The following is a 24,534-nucleotide window of genomic DNA, read 5'->3' on the forward strand; positions in this document are numbered from 1 at the left end:
CCGGGTACCAAGGCACTCAGGGCAACGATTAAATATCGATCAACTTATTTGTACGACGATCTAGGCTATTTACGTTGTATGTCCACGACGCCAGAAGAGATATAAACGATGCATTTGTAGGCATTAAATGAAACAAAGTAAAATAAAACGAGGCGGCACGCGTCGCCTTCTCTAAACGAGATTTAGCATTTTGAATAACATAAAGAAAAAAAAAAATTATATATATAGCTATTACGGAGTATATAATAGGTGAAAATGGAAACTTATTTCCTTAGGCTGGTCAGGTGTATGCGATCACCCTGTTCATTTTCTTGTTGAATACCAAAACCAGACGACGTCTATATTTTGCACGATATGGTATATCTTCCCAGTTTCTTTCTCTATAATCCCTTGCAAATGCAAATCGATTTTAATTATCGCATAAGTTGTGATCGCAATCACGAGCCAGTCTATCGTCGTTGCATTATACGAGTTTCTAAAGTAGTAAATGGGAGCCCGTTTGAAAGTAAAAAGAAAAAAAAAAAATCATAATAATTGAGTTTTCTTGGAACGAAGAAGAACGCTGATGAAAGCAAGTATGAGGATAAAAAAGAAAAAAGAATGATTTTCAGAACAGTACTGTAATTTTGAAATGGCACGAAAGGAAGAGATGAAAAGAATCTCGAAAACTCAATGATATAACAGAATTCGCTAATCCATTCATCGATTAAACTCCAAAATCAGTTGAAATGGGAAACACGGAAAACGAAGGATAGGAGGAATAAAAACAATGATTACTACTTATCGATTAGCTGTAAACATTATTAAGGACAGTCATGTAGTACTCATATAGTCTATTTGTTAATGTTTCAGATATTTTATTAAATGTTGATATAATGTACTATGACATTCCTTGTTTGTGCCGGAATTCCCGCAATCTAGTCTTTAAACGAAAAGCAACATAAAAAAAAATAATAAAGAAGAAGAAAAAGAGAAAGAAGTTAGCTAACGAAGCAAAAAGAAATAAACGAGTGCTCCACCCGTGTCAGCTGATGTACTTTTTAAAACGTTACTCAGAAAAATCGATCGGTCGATCAATCGTTCATTAAGACGAAGAAAAGAACATCGTTCAACTACCTATAATAGCATCATTAATATTATTATTAATATATCTAAATAGTTCCCTACACGATGCCTTCGTACAATCGAGCCCGCAATTTGCGCGTAACAAACGAGACGCAACAATTGCACCGATTTACGATCGAAAAAATATATATATATATATATGGTGAAAACACGTTGACAAAGTGGGAGGGAGGGAAGAAAGAACGAACGAACGAATTTAACAAAAAGAGAAACGAACAGACGAAAAGTATTTTGTTACGTACAAATTTGTGTACACCAAACTAACAATAAGTCGAGCCGGTCAATCAATCTCCTCCGCCTAACCTGGAAATCATCGATAAATTTCTTGTAAAAATGTGCCATAATCATTTTGGGAAGTAAGGTACAAAACCCAATTGGCAAACAATAAAATTTATTACGGATATGTTTTGTTTCGGATCGTAAAAGACGGTTCCTCCATTTATGGAGGGAAAGATGAATCTATTTTATGGAGGGGATTCCCAAAGAATCTAGCAACTGCGCATGCGTAACCTCCATTCGCCCGTGCGCGCCAAATGTGAAAGTTACAAACGATCGAACCTTACTTTCTGGATGATTGTATAATGTTAAATAATTGGTCATTTAAGTAAAAGGTTTGATTACCACTTCGCCAAAAGTTCAGCGAACTTACTCACGCCTTAAGATACAAGTTGCTATCGCTAATTAAGTTCGCTGTATCTGTCGACGAGTCAAGTTATTTGTCTTTTGAAAGAATAAAGAAGGAAGTTGAACGAATCGCGGAGATTGACCGGTGATTCTGACACGGAAATTTAAGAGAAGAATAGAGGTGTGATATAAAGAGAAAACAAGGGAGTTCGAGAGAGACTAGAAAAGGCATGAGAAAATGTCTGCTGATACACCAAAGAATCTAGAGGAAGAATGGGGGCAAAAGTGATGAATTATAAATAAAAAAACGCGAGACTTTTCGTATAGGTATTATAATTGAAACGCCACGCGGCAGCGCTCACGAATAACTTTATAACGTTTTATAAATAAATTGGCATATCGACTTTATCAATCGGGTATAAAGGTGAGAGAGAGAGAGAGAGAGAGAGAAAGAGAGAGTGAAAAAGAGAGAGAGAAAGACCTTCCCTCCGGAAGTAAAAAAAAAAAATATGAGAGCAACGGAACGAAAGGAATGACATAAGGGTGATGGAAAGAATGAAAAAATAGAGACGCGTAAAATAATTATTCTCACTTCTTCATTGATGAACGCTCTGCTGGTTTGGAGCTGTAGTCATATCGTTAGTGTATAAGTCTGTATGTGACGATGTTAATTATTGTAATATAAAGAAAAGAAAAAAGAAGATGATGGAAGACGAACAGAAGACGAAGAAGAAGAAACAACCAAACCATTATTACTACGTAGGAGCATCTCAAGAGAAAATAAAAAACGGAGGATATTTACACACGGATGAGAACAGATAAATGGATGATGGACGGTGTTTGTCTGGTATTACCGGGCATGCTTCAAAACAAAATAGATTTTTTATAAACCGAAAAGATCTGTTTCCGACCTTTTTCAGTGAATATTCTCATATACTCGAGACTTGACTCTCTCCGTTTGTGTTTTTCGCAATGTGGATCGCTTTTACTTGAGAAAACGAAAGTGTGAAAGAACGAACGATAAGCGAATGAGTGACCGAATGAGTGAAAGAAGAAATATGAGTGGGAGAATGTGAGTGAAAGAAGGTGAATGCTAGCAAAAGCAAATAATAACGCAAATGTGGGCAAAAATGTGAGAGAAAATGAGAATGAGAGAAAGAAAGAGAGAAAGAGAGAACACAAGAGAGAGACGAAGGAAGCAATCGCACCTCGACCGAATTTAAACCTATAATTTCCTCTCACACCTCTGCGCAGTGTTTTGGGCCTTTCCGTCCAATACGCGATGTACCACTGTCATTATTTATTTAATTTTTTGCAATCTACGTACAATAAAAATTGTTGTTGCTGAAAAAAAAAACGATAAGTGTAAATGTGTATACTGTACATTCAACCTTCGTTTTAAAAAAAAAAAGAAATCATTATTAAGGTCTCACTGGACCAGGATTCCTGCCGTCCTGGCGTGTGTTGTAATTGTACATGTACATATACATGCGTATTTTTTAATATCAGACGGTAATTTACTCGATAATTAGGATCGCTTGTTAGAGTATACATATGTATGTATTATACGCATACATACATACGTACGTACGAGTACATGAATATAATATGTATATATACATATAGGTACACCTGATGCGTGCAATTACCACTGTGTACATATATTTATGCATACATAAATATGTACGCATATATGAAGAAACAAAAAAACAGAAAAAAAAACAATGAGAGCGGCATTCCCGACGCCGATGTCTGCGATGAACGATCTCCGAAAGGAATAAAGCACTTTCACGTAGCATCGTGTTTCTGTCGCCGTTTCTCTGATTACCTCTCTAACTTCCCGTTGATTTAAAAAACTACGTGCCTAAATCATTTCCTATATGAAATATCCTCGTTATGAAATACTGCCTAAAATTATGTTGTGTTTTTTAATGCATTTCTCATTTCTTAAAAATTTCAATGACTATTTACATCTTTCTTTCATTTTTTCTATAATATTTGTATTACCTACGCCTAGTGAAAAAAGATAGTGTATAAAATCATCACACTTTGAGTCCAAACGGACTACATATTACAATCGCTACCCTCGAGTGTCAGCTGAGGAGAGTCCGTTATTGTCAGTCGATAAGGTAGATATCTTAACTGAGAGTCCAGGAATTTTTGGTTTTTCTTTGGATTATACTTAAAATACTCTAGTTTCCTAATTGCTTTCATTCTGTTTTCATCCAAATTGAGTTACTTTGTGTTGTCAGAGTCAAACTACGGTAGGCCCAGCTAGTATTAGGATGGATGACCATTGTGCTGCTGCCACAAAAGCATGAATCAAAGATGTTTGGTTTGTTGTAGGATATTCTTTTCCTGGGACTACCTCTTCTGGACTAAAGCGAACTAGTCCAGAAGAAGATAACAAGCCATAAATTAGACTTAAAAGTAGTAGAAACCGAGGGAGAACTCGTGTGCTGCTTATCAAATCCGTTGATGCCAAGAAAATATTAATCCCCACAAGGTTCGCTTTTGTGAATCCAAGATGACGGGGTTCTGCTTACGAGCCACCATTTGGCACTTGACATACCTACTCTGTCCGTGCCGTTATTATCCTTCATCCATCTTAGTCTCTTCCACTTTCTGATGTCTTTTACTAATCCGACATCTTAGAGATTACTGGTGTATTATGGATCAACGGTGTTATACTGATAATAAGGTATCATGTCACCACTTATGAATGTTTGGTGTCGTTGGAATAATGTAACAGGGTATCATAACCTCGTATGTACATACGCTGTCATAGTCGAGCAAACATTTTCGGTAAACAAATTTGTTTCTAAATGGTCTGTAGTAAACTTTGTTAACCCAATATGAATTTTGCATTGACGTACATATATAGTTATTTAGTCCTGGAACGACACAGTAGTGTTGAGAAATAGCTGTTGCTATAAGACCAAGGGTCACAAGTTATCGTCTTAATATTATCAATATCTTATTATATTTCTAGCAGTCTGTCCAAGTAGTTATCTAAAGTTAACATTACATCCCAAGCACAGAGATAATAGGATTCTCAGTAGGTTGATACCCTATGGATTATATCTATTCCCGGGCTATTCCCCAAAGGTCCAAATGGAATCGAGATTCATTTATACATTATTAATTCAATTAAATGTAAGCATATGTAGATCAATGAGGCATGAGCGTGTATTTGTTTTTGAAGATACAAGCTGGCACCTAAGACACCAATGTAGGTGCCTACCTAACTTCGAAAAAAGCATACGCCAATCCTATTCAGAACCAACAACCAACATACCTGGTAAATCTCAGATGGTATCAATTTAATAATGAGAATATGACAGACTTTAGTTTATGATAATATTTCAATGACCTGATCGAAGTTTTGGCCTTTTCCTCAAATGGCTCTTCCCTCAAGGAACAATTTAAAACTGATCTCTGGCTGCGATGTCAGAAAGTTAGGTGAAATCGTGTTAACTGGTTTTAATTACTTAGGAAACTTGAACAGTTTCTGAAAGTTTCTACGTCGATCAACACCAGAATGGATGCACCTGAGAATGCAGTCGTTCCATCCTTTGCTTTCCTAGTTCCCCTATTAGTTTTCTCTATGTTCTTATTATCAGTCCAGCCAATTACTTCTTCGTTTAGTCGATCGAAAAGGTTTTAACAACGGGAACTTTACTAATAATTCATTCCTTTCTTCCTTCTTTCAAATTTTCTTCCTATGAATTTAGCTGTAATATGAAAAAGCCATTGACATTTTAAGCCGGTATCGTTAGGGCAATTGTTCATATTTTGCTGCTGTTTGTTTAATTGTAAAAAAAATATGGAGAGATCAGCATATGTTGACAATAAAACGACATACAGTTGTCATAACACATGGGAGGATGCTTCGAAACAACTGCTAAGTTGGGTGGGTCAATAGTGAGACTCATGTTGTCCAGGGAAATTTATAGGTAAAATTACCTTTTTTGAGTGCGAATCATGTAAGAAGCAAAAATACATTTCACAGGACACGTTAAATTATTCATTTATTTGTGTATTCATCTTGTAATTCCAATTAAAATCTACTTCTTGGTTAATAACGCTATTGCTGTGTCGGTAACTTACCGACGAATATAGCTGACCACATCTGTGTTTATTACTGTTCTTTGTTTAATGCAACTGTATTGGACAATTCACGATATTTATAGCAGCCAATAAAATTTCTGTATTTTTTGTAGGGACCAATAGCATTCCACCATTTTTAACCTTGATAAACTTAAATATTCAAGTTTCTATTTAATGGTATACATAATAATAAATATTTATATCAGGTTTATTAGTGGTTATTCATGAGAAATATATTAATTAGGGTACTATAGTTATATGTATGTTTGTTTGAAATTGGCTTTCAAATCTAATATGTACATACCGACTTTTCAGGCCTCGGGGCGTGTAACGGGAATCGTCAGAACTAAGTTGAAAATCACAGAAGTGTTCGTTAGTTTGGGTCCTCCTGCGTCATTGAAGTGTTCCTCAAAATCGAGCGGGGTTTCCCATTGTTCAGTACGTATTTATGATATGTATATAATGAGAAACTTAATTTGATAGTAAAACACACGAAACCGTGTATTTTCTGAGATCTAGTAGCAGGAAGGAATTATAAAATATTGTGAGTATCGCTTACTGTAAGTTAACCTCAAACCTCAAACTTTTCTGATATTTTCTGCCATTTTCTATTTTCCATTAGAATAAATACTTTCTAGCCACCAAATAAATATAAGTTTTTACTATGCATGAATATTGTTTTTAATTAATTGAAAGCAATTGTTGTTTTCTAAGGTACTTAAAGTATTTTAGGAAAAGATTAAAGTATCTTTCATGAAATAGTTATGTATAGTAAAATTCTTTGGTCATAAATTTCTTTTGAATTCATGAAGCACTTCGTCTAAACATAAAAATAATTTCTTAATAGGTAAATGGCTCGCATGTTCCAATATGTACGTCCTGTTGATGCTGTCCTGACATCTGTAACTTTGGGCACAAGACCAGATGTAAGTAGAACTTTACAAATCCTTTGCAGTTTATTCTCATTATCATATAAAACTAAAACTAAGTTTTAGTATATGAATGTTATTGCATATATGAACAAGATTTTGGACCTACGGTTTTTGTACTTAAGTTTTAGTACATGTATATGATATTTAACTATCGTTCACAAACTTTAAGCATTCACACAACATGATACTGATATGCGACATCTATATAACAATGGTGTCTCCAACGTATTCAATACTTTCTGTGAAAAATTCAGACTTTAAAAGGACTCTTATGCTTTTCCAGTTTAATCGCATAAAATTACAGTATTTTCATTGAAATTATTGTTGAGAATTTATGTTTTCTTTTTCAAATAAGAATAGCAATATTGGTTTATTCAGTGTTTATTTGCTAAGTGTCTTGGCTCATAAATGCTTTGTGTGTTATCCGAAATTTCAAATTATGAAGTTTTCCAGCTTTGTTAACTTTTTTGACAACACTTGCTGAACTTTTATTACTGCCGCACATTCCTACGTATACGCATAAAGTCGGGCAACATTACGTATAAATCTATATGTTTCATTAACAAAGAAGTATGGCAATGTATTTTTGTGTAAATGTAACGTGACTTCGAAGGTGGCTCAATGGCGGCGATTCGGTCAGTCGCTATTTTTAATCCTGTGTCTTATCCAGTACTGTTTATTTCTTGAATATGTATTGCAAATGAAATAATTTTTATCTTGTTTTATTAAAATTTGTCTGAAGTTGAAAAAGCGACAGAGTACTAAATTATATCCTCATACAATAAAATTTGGTAACGCTAGTTGCGGAAGTTTTGTTTGTGCATGATATTTAATCTCTAAAGAAATGTATTGCGTCGCAGTAGACCGTATTGCGAAAGAAAGCTGTTATTGGTTGGTATTCATGGAACATTCCCGGACGTCTTGACTGTTCTGAAAACATTGACTGCTAGCTTTTCTGCCAGTTCAGTGCTATCCAAGCCGAGCTCCGGCCTGCCGAGTGGTTCCCCCACTGCGTAACTGTTCCCTCATACAGGTTCTGGTCTGCCTGTGTTACGGTGCAGATATGAAAAGGCGGCATGCGGGCCGGCACAGAGACAGCAGGACTACTCGACTCGTCTGGAACCTTCCCGATGCGCTTGCCATTAGGTCTTGGCGGTATGCGCTGACATAGTACCAGAATTCTTTGCTCGTTATTCTTCTATCACATCCGATTTCGATGTGTCTCGTTTATTTACTTAGTCATACGGTGCTGTATGATTTTATTCCTTGACATTATTCGTGCGACTAATAACGAAAATACATATGTCCTGTGGTTAGGGCCATGTCAAAGGACGTGATAGGCCCGTGGAGAGATTAAACCCGCGCTCTAATCCTCTGCTTTTAAGTTCTTGGCAACTCGAAACCCCCTGCCTTTAGGTACTTGGCAGCATATGCTAACATACTAGAATCCATGTATCCGCGGTACTACGTTCGCACATGCCGATGAAAGTCTAAAAGCGGGAGCTTCGATAGAGCTGTGAACAAAGTCAGGCGATGCGAACTTACCTTTAAGTCAGAGCTCGGCAAGATTTGCACTTTTCAGCCGATTTTCAGTTGGTTCCGCCTACCGCTATTCCTCTTGCCGCGACGTTCAGCGCGCAGCCTACGAACCGTTTGAGGCTCAGGAGCGTATCACTCGCAAACATATGCTGGCAATAGCTTTCCACCTCACCCGCGAGGTACAATTGTCGATGCGTTTTTCTTTTAAGTGGTTGCCAGCATACGTTTACGAGTGATACGTTCCTGAACCTCAAATGGTTCGTAGGCTGTGTGCTGAACGTCGCGGCAAGGGGAATAGTGGTAAGCGGAGCCAGCTGAAAATTGGCTGAAAAGTGCAAATCTTGCCGAGCTCTGCTTTAAGTAGACATTGTGTGAAGACCATAACCTACATAAGGGAACCATTAGACATACCGGAGGTAGGTTTGGACAGTACTGTCCGAGATAGCGCGGTGAATGTTTAATTCACTTCCCAAATGAAAAAGAAACAATTTTAAAGGATGAGACTTAAATTTTGCATCACGGTTTCAATTTTGGCGGATAAAGGATGGAAAATTAGGAACATTAAAAAAAAATATATATACACATCGAATTGAGTATCCTCCTCCTTTTCGAAGTCGGATAAAAATGACTGTTATCGTCAGCCAGTAGCAGTTCAATTTCCTCTGTATAATAATAATGAAGAACGTTTCAATTTTTAGGATGTTGTATAAGGTTTGTATATTTTTTTTCAGCATTCTGAAAATGGAATAAGGATTAAAGAAGAACCACCAGATCTAGATTACGATGATCTGAATTATTTATTAACTGACGCGAATACAACAGCTCAAAATGTATCCACGAAATCTAAACAAAATCATTTAGATGTTGTTAATAATGAGAATAATGAACGCATTCTACGTCCAAGATCCGTCTGTTCCAACAAAGACAGTTCATATTTTACTAGAAAAAAACGTAAACACACCTTAAACGATTCCTCAGAATTGAAGGATTCTCAGCCAGCGAAGAAACCTAGGTTATATTTACGCGATATTCTACCTTTGCAAGTGGAAGATAATTTAATGATACCAACAAGAACATGTAAAATATGCTTTGTATCTTTCAAGTCGGTCCAGTCATTAAGCGTTCATTCAAAAATATACAATACTATATTGATATGCGAAATTTGCAATACACCGTTCAATTCGCGTCCGCAATTGCAGAGACATATATCGTGTCACTTTCATACAACGTTTATGTCTTCCAGAAAGAGTATTAGGTGTTGGTTCTGTAATCGATCATTCTGCGAAAAGAAACGCCTACAAATGCATCTATTTCATTGCCATAGAACTTTACTCGAAGATGAATACTCCTTACAAACTGATATTGACAAAATTCTAGAAAATATGGAACAACTTTGCAGAGTTAAAAGACATTCACACATAAGTAATAGTAGTACAGGAGTAACCACGGATACTGACAAAATCGAGAAAAATACATGCAGAGAGGACACTAATATACGTGTAACCAGGAATTCTGATAAAGTCAGAAGAAATATGGAGACCTCCATGACATCCGTAATCAATGATGTCGAAAGAAATATACCCATGAAGGAGGTTTTTACGATGCCTGTAACCAACGAAATTTACCAAACGAAAAATAATAAACGTGTGGATGATGCTATGGTACGTATACCCCGTGATGCTATCAAAATCGAGAAAGATACATGGGCGGTGGATGCTATGATATCTGTAACCGACGATGTTGAAATACTCGATGAAACTAGAGTTACAGCTTTAGAAGACATTTTGAACATCATTGGTGTAGTCGACGATACCGAAAAAAGTGTACCAATAGAGGACAGGGCGAACCGTATAATCAACGATGCTGACAAAATCGAAGAAAATAGACGTATGGAGGACAGTATGGAAGCCGTTCGTGGAACCAACGATATTACGAACATGGCTGCTGTACAGCCATGTTCGAACAATGATGCTGCGAGCGTGGCTGGTGGTACCAACTACGCCGCAGACATCATTGGTGAAACCAGTGACATTACGAGCATGGTTAATGTCACCAATGATGTCGATAAAATTGAGGAAAGTGCGAACCCTATAACGGATAGTGTAACACAGAATGTTGATCAAGTTGAACAAAATACACCAGTAGAAGGAAGTGCGAATCATGTGATCAGTGATAATATAAAAATAGAATCAAATACATCAATAAAAGAAATTACGGACAGTGTAATTGATCACATCAGTCAAAATACAACGGAAGCCAGTGAAAGCCGTGTAACAACGAATATTAATAAAACACAACGAAATGTACCAACAGTGAAAAGTGTAGGTCATGAAAAGAAAGTTGTTCAGAAAACTAGACAAACTCAAAAGCCAATAGCTAGTACCAATTCACCAACAAAGTTGAACACTTCAAGTCCAGGTAAGAAAAAGATGAGGCAGACTACTCTTACGGAGTTCCTTTCATTTTCTAATAAGAGTTTTAAGGAAGACGACATTAAATTAGAGAAAGTCGATATTCCGCAAGAAAGTTTTGATGCGAGTGCTCGAAATGCATCAAGAAACTTGACATTTGGCCGTACTTCAACTCCAATACCTAACTCAACTGCGGTTAATTTTTCTACCCCTAACACGCCGTTGCTGAAAATGCATATAAGTCCTAACTCGCTACTTGGTTTATTGAATGATGAAATAAAAAGTGAACCTGTCGAATCTTTCAATTCGGCCATTGCACAGAATTCACCTTATAATTTCAGAAAGTCAACACATGATTCCCGTCGATCATCTGTTGATTCTCGTGACGCGACTCCTTCCAGTGTAGCTAGTAGGAGATCGAGATCTACTAATACATCAAAACAGATCAAAAGAACAACGACGCCACTGGAAGAAAGGTGGAAGAATAAATATAAGTGTAAGGAGTGTGTAGTTCGTTTAGAGAGATGCGATTATGTTTCTAAACGAGTGCTTTTGAAGACTGATAGATCCGAAAGTATCATCCCTTTGCAGTTGACAATAGGATCAGCCGAAGGAACCGCTCGAAACGGTGATGTAATAAAACCCAGCAATCCAAGAATTCGAATAGTAAATTTCGATAATTGCATCGTTGTCGAACTGCTGGAATCAAAATAAAAGATATTTTAAACTCCTTGGAATCAGACATTTCGTTCCTTATTATTTAAGGACACTTCTATCTTTGGTAATGATGATTCAACAGGCATTCTGTTTGCTTCTCTGACTAACTCAACTAAATTATAATAAATAGTTACGGTAGTCATATGAAAAGAGAATACCTTGTGGATTGCTTATGCAATAGGTATGGGTTCGAATGCCAGTTCATAACTCCGGTAGATTAAATGCTTTTCTGCTTTTAAGTTTTTTAATGGATTGGAGTTCATTATAGTTATAGAGTTTCGTGTGGTTATATTTGAAGCTATAAGTGGTATGGCGCGGAATTTAGAAAGCTTGAAGAGACAAAGGAGTAACGAATGCATTATAACAGCTGCTGTCCACGGAAGAAATCTCTTCCACAATTTCCTTCTCCCTTCACTTTTTTCAACACGATCATAGATATGATGCTGCGCGTGGATTCTGTTTTTGGACTTCCGGTGAGGACCCTGAAGAACTGAGGCAGGACTGTCCAGAGAAGAAGATTTTTAAACGCTTTCGTTTTCTTCCTTGCGTTAATATACATGGAGTATTCATGGGGTACCGATTGACCCTATATGTAAATTTGTAGAGCAAAGAATAAAGGGGGTATAAAATGGCCGATTCCAAGAAAGTTTCTTGCAAGCTGTTGTTGACAGCACTGCCTTATGTTACTGTTGCGAACAAAATGGCAGGACGTTCATATGTTATTCTATTTTTAGTAACAGTATAGTAATACTCTTGATCAGATGCTCGAATTTCTTTTATTTTTATGCTTGCTAAGCAGGTATTCACAATTGAAACATACAATAATGCATGGTAACACGATACATCATTCTCAGTAATAATTGTAACAATAAAATTCATTTAAAATACGGGTGTTATTTATTTTAATTAATGTTAATTGATGTTAATCGAGTTATCACGAGAGAGTTAATCTCATAATGTGATGTTTATAAGACGGTGAAATGGTTTTAAAAAGGTTATTTATGTTAGCCTAAGTTTTTATGCCCGTTGAACATTACATTTTATTATATGCCATTATAGTGGCTTTATAATGGAAAATGAAATGATACCATTTGTAGGTTATTAGCTTATCGTACATGTTATTATAAAGGTGCACGATCAGGCATATTTTTATTAAATCTTGCCTCGTGCCGTGGCACCAATTATATAATAAATATTTTTAATAACGAAACCCTTTTAGTTTATACCAACTTCATATTTCCTGTCCTACATGAAGTGATTGTTATCTGAAAATGATAGTGACACCAGGATTCCACCCATATCAATATGGGTAGACCAGTTGAACTAAGATTCACTGGTACATCTGGTATAATTATAAAAGTCCTACTGATTTAAGGACCTATTTTGGTTAGGGCAGAACTATTATTTAAATTGTTAAGTTTATGCTTTGCAGATCTTACTCTCTAACTTTCGTTCTTGAATGGTTGTCTGTGTTGGGCACTCTAACATGATAGACTTCATTTGTACTGTAACGGTACTATTCCTATTCATAATTGTCTTCAATTCCCTTGTTTCCTCATTGCCCTTTCCACATACCATGTGGTCGGTCAGGGTATTCCACCCAGAATAGGGCCTCCAAGTTGAACCCTGATTCATGTTCCTCGTTTGTTCTTCATATAATCTTCTTTAACTTCCTTCATTGTGGGTACTGTCTTCGGATACCATGTGATCGACCCAGGTTCCCCATTCTTCACATAGCCCCCCGTTGTTGAAAGTGCGGAACCAGAGTCCTGGTATACCGAAAAGTACCCTGATTCATGCTCCATTTGTGGAATCTGTAACATATACACGTGTGTTCATACACACCCCAACACGCGCCTGGACTAAAATTGTTATTCCTAAGCTCCGTATATTTCGGTAACAAACTGAATAATTATGTATGTGTTTAATAAATATTGTAAACGCCTAATGTAGTTGTCTTTATATTGCATATATTTATCCCCAAAGATGGGTGGTTCTTCTTCCCCAAATGTATCATTCCAATTATGCTTGTCAAATGTAATTACGATTTTCATTAAACATGATTTGTTCATTTGCCTACGTAGGATATTGGGCGATAATTATATAGGAACAATAATGCTTTGTGCAATTAATTTATTGCGTTAAATGTACAGTGAATTGATATTTCAATTTCCTTCACGATACGGCCGACAATACACTTCAATAATCGAGGGAAATCGAGGACGAAGTGCGATACATATTAACGTCAAAATACTGATGAAATTTGTCGTATCAAAATTTATACAAAGGTACAAAGTTTCAAAGAGTAATTACACATTTTCATTTCACGCCCGCTAAAACAGAGGTTCAGCAGTACCTATCAGTTTTTGATCACCTTACTCAAATATTTGACATTAAATTGTGCGATAGAAAACCTTTACGGATAATAAATAACATTTTCCCAAAAACTAACACGGTTTTTCTCCACGTTTAAACTGCTTTCTCTATTGCTACGCGAACCTGAAACGTTGATCGTCACCTGAAACGTTGTGTATGACTCGCGTTAATTAAAAGATGGGAGACAGCGGTAAAATTATGTCTCTATGTACACAGGACTCGAAACAGGGTGTACTTCTGTCGTTGTACAAAGCACTTTGATTCGAAATGCTTTGTCCAAGCGACGTTAATTAGAAAATTTAAATCGTGTTTTTGTTAAAATGTCAACTAGAGAACAACGATGCATTTGTGTTTTAATATACCTTTTCGGGAATAAAGGTTTATAACTTCGAAAGGACTCTGTTCCTGACAAGTCCATTTGAAAGGACTTACATCACGTATTTTCAGTTAGAGGTTTATTGCATAAAATTGGGAGGTGTTTGGTTAATGGGATGGGAATAGACGGCTCTGGCCCATTACATGCATTACAAATCCCAGTCAGCCTTTGAAATGCGTCCGTGCCTCGGAACGACGCGATATCAATATTGCGGTACACAGTTACCCATATAATACTCGACAAAGCACCTGGTTGGCATTATTACGATAACATATACGTGCTTCGATAACGCGACGCGCTACGCAATATAATATTAACGTCGCCTGATGACGTGCCTCTGTTATCCTGCTCGTCCTTCATCCATCCTATTTTCGTGCCGGCCAATATGAAATTGGTATACTGCATTTCCTCTTCAATATAATGTAACCTAGAAAATCAGGAATTACTACATTTCACCAGCAACTAGAGGAATTTCTACTGGTCCTCTTTCAACCACCTACTCGTACGTCAAATTGCTACAGACTCATTAGTAAGGCTACCTAGTAGATTCTTGTTTCAGACCTCAGGATGACTGGAGTCGGATCAGACACCATCGCTCCTACAAGCTATGCTGTCACCTCAACTTACAGGATCATCCTACATACCAGGTATGAAAAACTCTGATTTACACCTGTGAGTGTAGGAATTACGTGGATATTGATCTGACAAGAAATAAAGATATCAGGATTATTTTGGCATTTAATATGTCTACTATTGAAACTGGAAATTTACGTTTCAAAGTCTCTGTCTTAGCGGCGCACACATATTCTTTGCCTTACAGTTAGAAGAACGATATCTCCTCATCTCCAGCGACAAGAGATTTGGATTTTAAACTTTTGTCATGCCATGGCTCGTTGCTTCCTCGAAACTTGAGATAAACCGTCGGAAACTTTCCGGCAGCCTCGCGAAATGTAAATCTTTCGGTGGATTTGTATTCGAGCTCTCTAACTGCTAATTCGAGGCAAAGTCGAAGACAATCATAGACCCCTCTTTGACTTCCTACTCTGTTACGAAGTTGTCGTGCCCTGTGTTTCTGTGTTTCTGTTAACAATGCTAATATACTTTTGATACTTGCCTTCTCATTAAACCGTCAACCTACGATTTCTCATTAAAATGGGACTGTGCAAAAATAAAGTAATAAACAAGAGTAGGATAATGTTAACGACCTGACGAAAGCCTGGATAGCAGTTACTGATTGCGCAGCGAACGCGAAAACACGTTCAATAATGTAGAGCGACGGACAGGGGAGGGGATGAAAGCGTTAAAAATGAAACTCTCATGCGCGCATCCTTAAAATACGTTTCCCATGCATGCTCTTACATTCATTTCACTTGCAAATTTTACGATTGATCTTTTGCAAAGATGGCGCCACCCACGTTTCACTGTTCAAATCGCGTTTGCGCATTATGTACGTACGTCCAATTGCAAAGTCGATACGATGTATCGTGGATTAGTGAGAATCAGCTTGCTGGATCATAGATTATGGACAAAAGGACTAAATACTCGAATTTACTGGATCATTGAGTGAGCGCCATCATGAACTACGTTAACAGCTAACCGCCTGTAACCACCTCAACCACCATAAGAAACAAAGGAAGACGCCTGTACATCATACTACAAGCACATCAGTGTACCCTGCGCAACATTTCTTGTAAGGTTACTACTATGACTGGCTGTGGCAAGCATCTAAATCAGACTTTTTCGTATGTTTTTATCCCCCGGCACATGTCGTCGCCATGTGGTGGAGAAACAAACAAGTCACCCAGCAAACAAACGTTAAGCTGGCACGCTATAAAGACCAGCAGGAGAAATAAAAGAAGAACTCTTTCAACTTTGTTGGTTTTATTCATGGTCAGTACCTAGTAACCCATAGGGTTACAAGTCCTTCGTAGGTGTATGGGATTTTGCAGACTTCTGGTGAAGTTAGCTCCAGTGCTAACGAAAAACTTTTTCCCAAATACCCAGTTTATACTCAGAGGATTGAAATAACGCTGTAAGCAGCAAGCTGGGCTACGAGAGCTTGAAAAATCTCAGTTTTTATGAGATCATCAAGAAGATCAGATAGAACAAGCAGTAAAAATAAAGTATTCAATATTTGCAGTTTGGAAGGGAACTGAAATCGCCTGAAATTCGTTAGTAATTAGGTTAAGCGCCGCTTAACCAGCCTCTTTTCTTCTCCATCTTCGAACGCGACGTCGAAGATGTACCCCAGAAGATGCCTCTTTGTATCCACACCTAATCCCACTTTGACGATTTAAAAGCAAAGTCTTCAGAACATGGCCCACTGACTTCTCTCTGCGAAAAGAAATCGAATGCGATTCTCGACTTCGTCCTGGCCACGCTCGAATCGGATCTAATAGAAAATTGAACGTGATTATCTCTGGCCACTAAGCCTCTTATCCATACAGAGTGACTACTATGGCCGTCACAGTACCATGGAAGATAAAGTGAAAGGACAAAGCGAAACCTCGGACCAGCTCCACGAGACGAGTGACCAGATGAAGGTAGAAAAATAAAAAACGATGGTTGTGTCATCTTTTCACCGTAAGACCAGTCTTAAGGACTTAATTTCAATGCTTGGACGTGAATTTATTGTTCGAACCGAGGAGTATCCCAAGAAACAGGTTAGTACTAGAAATGACGTTTGTACTGGCAGGGCTTGATTACTTTTCTCCTATCATCCTGCTGTCTGATAAGACCAGATTAACCTTTCGTGAGGTTATCAGTACCATGATGATATCATTTTTTCTTTAAGTTCTTGAGTCAGCGTGACACTACAGAATTTAGTTCTTAGGATACGATAAGATATAATATAGTATTCGAACAGCAGTGTGTTCAGGAGTATTGAATGATAAATTTTGTATGAAATTGTAATCGATAAAGAGAGATTGCTGTTTATTTATTCTCCAGGTAAGTGTTAAATCCTTCAAACATGTTCCTTTCCCCATAAACACATATTCGCTTCTTCTGTCGCTAGTTCCTCGTTCCGACGGTTACCAACCCTTTCAGGCAACTCGCCATAAGATTATTAATATCCCTAGGGTTTCCTTGGCGGTGTGCGTTCGAAGACGCCTGCTTGTACCTTGCTGTAGCGATTTTCTGGTAAGAATACCTTCTGATAAAGAGGCTCGCAGACAAGATGGATGAGGTTAGATAAGGACGGTTAGGACCTTGGGACTTTGAAATCCAAACAGAAAGATAGGAGACGAAGAAAAAAGAAGGAAGAAGTGGACGAGTTGAATGTTCGTTGAAAAAGAGACCCTTTATTCGAGCCCTGGGTGTCGCAGAATTGTTCGCGCTTTCAACGGCCGGGTACTATGGTTTAATTAAAAATAAGGCAGCTCGTTAAATTAACAACGGAACCGTTATAAGCACAGATCTTGGGTAGCTAGGTGGATGACTGATCTTCCCTTGATTAAACTGACGCATGGTGTCTCGGCGAAATGCGACGAGATTCCGTGCCGGAGAAACGTTTATCTTTTGCATAACGCGACGATGAATTTTAAGTGACACCGACGAGCTTCCCTATTTTTCCTTCCAATCGTCAACCAGCGCTAAAAATTGCATCGTTTCCGTGGACGAAACAGCTGCTAGAAGCTACGGTACCGTAGTGACATCCTTATTACATCTTATAGGGTACCATGATGATGCCCCATAATGAGCGGCGAACACCATTTTATCGAAAGATGTAATCACTGCACGTAACTACCACGTTCATAATTTGCAGCCCCTATTCAAACATACGAATATAAAAATAATATTACATTCGTTCTGCTCGTTTATACTTTACTCGTGTTTGTTAATAAACGAGAAATTCGAAAAACTATTTCGAAATTGCCTGCGGCGAACGAAAAAACGCAGCCAACAAATCGATGGTAAACAACGTTTTTAATAGGAACGGCCGGATTTTAAATCGTTTTACAGGTTTGAAAGTCGATGTTGATATTCGTTTTTCGTTTATATATTCCGCTTATTGGAAACGTGAACTGTGCTAATGCCGCAAATGATCGACCCATTAATATAAAACTCGGAATTAAAGCTGGTAGTTGAATCGAAAATAAACGGATCGTTTCGTTTTAACGTTTAACACAGAGACCGGTTCAATTTACGCAACAAACGGAAGCGAAAGAGTAACATGAAAATCGATTTCATGTGTTATGTTTCACTGCGGTTCCCTAGATTTTCGGGAATCGATTCGGACCGAAGACAGGATTACGATTCTGTCGCCCGTGTACTTACACGTTTTCTGGACATAGATCCGTACGGTATTAATGTGTGTAAATATTAACACCTGTGATGGATGTTAGACGCGTTCTAACCTGTCCTGGTTGTCCAAATGGCGATTGGAAATGTTCGAAACGTGTCAAGAGTTCATCTGCTTCTGAATGCTGAATGAAATGAGGATTTTCAGAAGAAACGTTGGCAGAACAAACGAACGAATTAAGTTGCATTCGAGACAGAAGATTGATCGAAGGGCAAAAGAAACGGTGTCAACGAGAAGCAATCGGTCCGAGGGGCGTAATGCGCCCCCTAAGTAGACAATGGGATTCCATTATCGCGTAGCGAGGTCCGTCGATAAATATCGTGCAAAGTTAACGAGCTTGCTAACGATTTACGCGCTGCGAACAGAAAAAACGAAGGTGAGGCGAAAGGAAAACTACGTCGGAGAAATAGACGGTGGTAACGAAACGTTTTCACTTGTAATTTCCTATAGAAGTGCATTAAACTAGACAACGCGAGGAACAGGGACAAAGAAGAAGGGCTGGGCAGAAGAGAGACAAGGATGTTGCAGACATAAAGAAGAAGAAAGACAAGGGGGTGCCGTAAATAGAATCGTTCGAAATAGACACCGAGGTTCGTTGCACCGAGGAGAGGATCGCGAAGACAATAGGACCGAGAGAGGTGGATAGCAACAATTGAGGAATATAAGATAAAAGTGATCTTTTGTCTTGCGTAGGGGAGCAAATCCAACTGGTTTGGGTGCCGACAAGGATGATGTCGGCTTTGGACGAACAGGATTTTGTCTGTTGTGGTGGTAGTTGCTGCACTCATCATCAGAGGGATGCACAATACCAATTTTCTCACCAGTTCTTGCTTCACTGTTTGATAGAATGTATTCAATCCTGGCACGTCGACGGCACGAGTACATACTACGCATCACTGTCACTATCCATTAGCCTGACATTAGAAAAAGTTAGTCGACAAAGCGGACCCACGTCTTCACTTACGAAGCCCCACGGCCGCATCTACAGGCAAGCAAATCCACTACGTGTTACTATTGCTAGAAACCTGAATTTAGGTTCAGACTACCATTACGCTTAAGTGGTTGTGATAGGTATAGACTCCAGCGTAGTTAAGCCTCAGAGGCTCGCTTGAACTCCCTAGAGAACAGACAGAACCAAAGCACTGGGAGGATACCGGATATGTTCACAAGCTTCCGCAGCTTTTCCTGGGTGCCTTAGGTACCCCGTGGAGTTAGAAATTTGGTAGTAGTGCCTAAATAAGGGCCTAAAGGAAAAGACTTAAGGCCAGTCGAAGACAGTGTAAGTGATGTATCCTTCCTGCCTCTGTCTCAAATGACTTGGTTTCAATCACCCCAATACTATAACACTTATATTGGGTTCATGTAGGTACTTATGAATACTGTCCTTCTGAGTACGTGCAAATACACCAAGAGAACAAGTACAATGTTCCTAATGGTTCTCGTGAACAGCATCATGTTAGATAACCTTCCAGATGAATCTGACTTGTGTGTCCTAGTCGAAGCCCACTTTCCCTTTGCCCTCTCCTTCTCTATTACTATCTCTGTCTTGCCCGACTACAACCACCGTACCTCTACCTCCATGTCGGACTTTGCCATCCATGGAATTTGCAATGGCATCGCATTGATTGCATGGTTCGAAGCGAATCGCGTCCGCAGGCATGGTGCTGATCCCCGACAGTGCAACGGAACAACGACATTGGGCGCAACGTGGAAATTGATGACGCAAGTCTAGGCGCGTGCTCTCTGTTACAGAGCCGAATGGGAAACGAGAGAGAGGAGGAGAGCAGGTCAGCTCGTCCATGCAGCGGAGACAAATCCTTGTAAATCAATTCGGCGTGAACGCGTCGTCGCGCTTGCTGTAATTTTTATTAAAGCGTCACACCGTGCCCGGGTGCGATGAAAGTCTTGAACGCGTACCTTGCGACGCATGCTGCGGGCATAAATTTAAGCGTCGACGTGTATATTAGTTTTCCAGTACAGGCTTTCTTTTTCATCAAAGCTCGCTGCACAATGAGAAGGTGGGAAAAACGAAAATGGTTCACTAGACGCCACACTGTGGTACACTAGGTCTGATCGATAAACGATATTGCGGTTCTCTTCGGTTTCCAACTGGCAGAAATTCGGTCGTTCGAAAACCGAAGGCAACGATATCAACGTGACCACGGAAACCCAAAATCAATAATATTATCATAATTAATTATGGCAAATTCGCGTTGATTAACGAGACCGTGATGGATTAATCGTAAATCTTGCCGAGAGGACTCGTGCGGAAAATAAATTCTATATTAATATCGTCCAAAACAGCGTTCCCGTATTGAACCGTACGGAAGAAAAGAATAATTCGCAGCGAAGGAATAAAGTGAAAGAGAAAGGAGGATATATTTCCTCGTACATTCTTTTGTCTGGGTCGACTGGTCCGTAGAAAATGAAGGTAAACGAGAATCTTTTCTTCCGTACGATTATTTATCGGTCCACTAATGCGAACTCATGAAGATTGCGAGCATCTTCATCGTCTTGAGTCTTCCATTTTCATGATTTTTAGTGTAAGTACCGAATGAAAGTGAATTTTCTTCGATAAAAGATTGTGATTTAATTAGGTTATGTAGTTAAGTAGCTTAGGCTCTTAGGCCGAGCTTCTTATATTTAAAACTTACCGTTTACATGAATAAAAAGTTAAATTAATAAGAAGGTAGATTTAGATACGATGATCAGTGATGCTTCAATCGACACCATAGCACCAAGCTGCACGGGTGGTGCTGCCACCTGTACTCACCTGCTGTCAGAGACCCTAGCCTACAGCTTCGAAGCAGTGACTACAGATACAAAAAGGCCTTTATTCTCGAGGGATCATCATTTTGGGAGTCTCAAGTACCTCGTGAAGCGAGGCTATGTCTGCAAGTACTGAGCACAGTCGGTATGGCAGTGCCTCCTCTACCAGTACCTCTTTTACTACATCTCACACTCACAACTACAAGGACATAACTATGATTTCCTTTGATTTTATTCTTTTGAAATCAGTCAAAATCATTATAAGACCGAAAAATTATTAAAATAATTGTGTTACAAACTTCATGCGCCTCGGTAAATAAATCATTTTAAAAGAGCAGCTAGTTATTATTTAATTTACCCAATTTTCTTTACCAATTTCCAAGTTATTTAGATAATTTACTTAACCTTTTCTTTCAATTATTTATTTATGTTATATTTAATAACAATGTGTTCTTTAATAAATTATGAACATAACATACATGAAAAACAAACTTAAATAAAAACACCGTAATTACTTTTCAGTATCGTTTATTAAATAAACAATTAATACAAATTTGTAGAACATTTACACATAAAGGTTAAAAAATAATAAATTCCAATAGTTACAACAATAACTCATTGTCAGTAAATAAAAGATTACAAAGTACAAAATTGTAATTACATAAATTTGAATAGAATAATATAAACGTCGAGTAAAAGTAACCGGCTGTGACAGCAGTAAAGCGGAACATCATGGCTGATTGGGCATCGCTGCCAACAGTTCAATCTCGAGCGAGGTGAAACCAAGGCCAGTCTTTTCTCGGCTGCCGACGGGTGCAGATCTTCCTGTCAAACATACAAATACCTTTAATTTATTTTCTTAGTCTATTAAATGTACTTTACTTATTTTCTTAACTTATTAAATAAGCTTATAAGGACGATGGTATTTATAATTTTATCCTTCTTCAAGGGCCTCGGCTCATCCTTCCCAGTTTATTATTTTTTTTGTCTTTGAGGGACTTATGGAGCTCAACCCTATATCTCCTACCTTCCTTTATCCCCTACATTCCTCCATCCCTTACATCACGGTTTCTCTTACATTTCTGCATCCCTTACATCTCTACATCCCGTACATCTCTGTATCCCTTCAATCCCTTTACGCTGCATATCTCTCTAGCCCTTATCTTCCTTTATCCCTTACATTCTCTACTCCTTACACCACTGCATCCCTTATATCCCAGCATCTCTTACATCTTGCCGATGTACCAAAACGAGAAATTTAAAGTCTTTGGCGTATGTAACCCTATTGCTGAGCGCGAAATCCGAATTTCGTAGGCCACCTAGCGGCAAAAATTTCAACTAAATCTTCGATGTCGAATCAGCGCCATCTGGTGTTGGAAAAAGGAACTAAACCTTGCATGAATTTTGGCCCTCTAGCGGCAAAAATTTCAACTAAATCTTCGATGTCGAACCAGCGCCACCTGGTGTCGGAAAAAGGAACTAAACCTTGCATGAATTTTGGCCCTCTAGCGGCAAAAATGTCAACTAAATTTTCGATGTCGAATCAGCGCCATCTGACGGTGGAAAAAGGAACTAAATCCTGCATGAATTTTGGCCCTCTAGCGGCAAAAATTTCAACTAATTTTTCGATGTCGAGTCAGCGCCATCCGGTGGCGGAAAAAGGAACTAAACCTTGCATAAATTTTGGCCCTCTAGCGGCAAAAATTTCAACTAAATTCTCGACGTCGAATCAGCGCCATCTGGTGGCGAAAAAAGGAACTAAATTTTGCAAAAATTTAAATTTAAAATTATTTTTCACGAGACTTTACTTACCTTTACTTACCTTTACTTACCTTTACTCGAACCACTGGCCATAAGTATATTATTTATATATTTATTATAAGGGTTGAAAGGATACAAGAGATGCAGGGAGAATTCAGGAGTGTAAGGGATACAGCGATATAAAGGGTACAGAGATGTAAGGGATACAGGGATGTGAAGAACATAGTGATGTTAGGGATACAGGAATATAGGAATACAGGGCTGTAAAAATATTGGTGGTTCCTGCAAGATAAGATAAAGATATCCAGATTAAGTGGGATAAGATAATAAATACCTGGCAAGGGTGGTCTTTGCGAGGCCTGCACAAAGGGATAAAATAACAAATAATTGGGAAGGTGGTCCTTGGCTTATAAAGAGGGCAAAAATAATAAATAATTGAGAAATAACATTTGTGAATCACTGTAAAAGCGTCACAGCACGAGATTCGGCAATAATAATAATAGAGCCTACCTTAGAGATAGCCATTTTAGCCTATTCCGAGTAGGAACGTTTGCTCCAACGCTCTAGTCCGACTGTAATAGGGCTCCCATTATGGAGGTCTTTCAGTAGCTGGCCAGGTTTCTTCCCACTCTACAGGAAAATACTGAAGTGATGGTGTCTAACGGGCTTTGACGTTATCGCCTGTCATCGACGGTGATCCAAGAAAGTGTCACCATCTCCGAGATGAAAACTGGGAAAAAGAAGAAAGACTGAATTCGTAAATGTTCTTAGCTGAAAGAAAAAGCCGTAATAGAATAACTCTGAAGATTGAAAGTTGCAAAGTTGTTGAATAAGAGCAAGAAAAATTGAATACAGCGATTGAAAATCTAAACGAAGAAAGTTACAAATTTTTCATAGAAGATACTGAAGTTACGTACAGCCAGGTCGGCTACGGATAATCTGAGAGTCAGGAAACAGATAGTAAAAATATATCCAATGCGATCCTGATCTGCAAAGCGAGAAAAAGTTTCGAAAACGAAGACTTATCTGCGGCGCGAAGGTGAGCAGCCTGTAGGCAGAGGAACTCTCATATACTTTCAAGAGGTAGGATTTACGAGGCTGCTGGTCGCATCTACTCTCTTGAAAGCTCAAACTTTGTCAAATATATTAAAAGCTGTCTGCCGGCTTGCAAGCCCAACAAAGATGTTTCCCCGTCGTCCGGCCGTTTCCCTTTTTCTTCTTCTTCTTCTTCTTCTTCTTCTCCAAGTCAAGGTATACGTATTCCACTTTTGTGTACACAGGCACGTTATGCTTCCATAGGCGTAAACTTTCAGCAATACCCGGCGGATATCCCTTTCGGCGCGCTGCCCAATGAAACGACTCGGTGGTTATCTCCGTTTTCCTTTCGAAAAAGTTTTCAGCCGCCCCGGCAGACCGACGGCCGTTCATTTCCGTAATTAATATCCCCACGACGATGTGGAAAGATCTTAATTGCGAACACTTTCTGGGACA

The 24,534-nt window shown here is 38.5% G+C and overlaps 1 protein-coding gene across 19 annotated transcripts in view; it reads left to right on the top strand.

The window, feature by feature from the left end:
• The first annotated feature begins 6,069 nt into the window (after positions 1-6,069).
• The window catches only part of LOC117605090 (uncharacterized), a 116,098-nt gene continuing 97,633 nt past the window's right edge, over positions 6,070-24,534 (top strand). For 4 of the 19 annotated variants that reach the window (XR_013062772.1, XR_013062770.1, XR_013062774.1 and 1 more), the window contains exons 1-2: positions 6,202-6,403; positions 6,707-6,785. Coding sequence is in view for 2 of the 19 variants with exons in the window: in XM_034325991.2 (XP_034181882.2) it covers positions 6,711-6,785; positions 9,062-11,455 (2,469 nt within the window). In the remaining 17 variants the exon portion in view is untranslated. The other 15 variants (XR_013062773.1, XR_013062769.1, XR_004581583.2 and 12 more) reach the window with 10 other exon arrangements.

The sequence above is a fragment of the Osmia lignaria genome, chromosome 9, assembly GCF_051020975.1.
Source record: "Osmia lignaria lignaria isolate PbOS001 chromosome 9, iyOsmLign1, whole genome shotgun sequence".
NCBI lineage: Eukaryota > Metazoa > Arthropoda > Insecta > Hymenoptera > Megachilidae > Osmia > Osmia lignaria.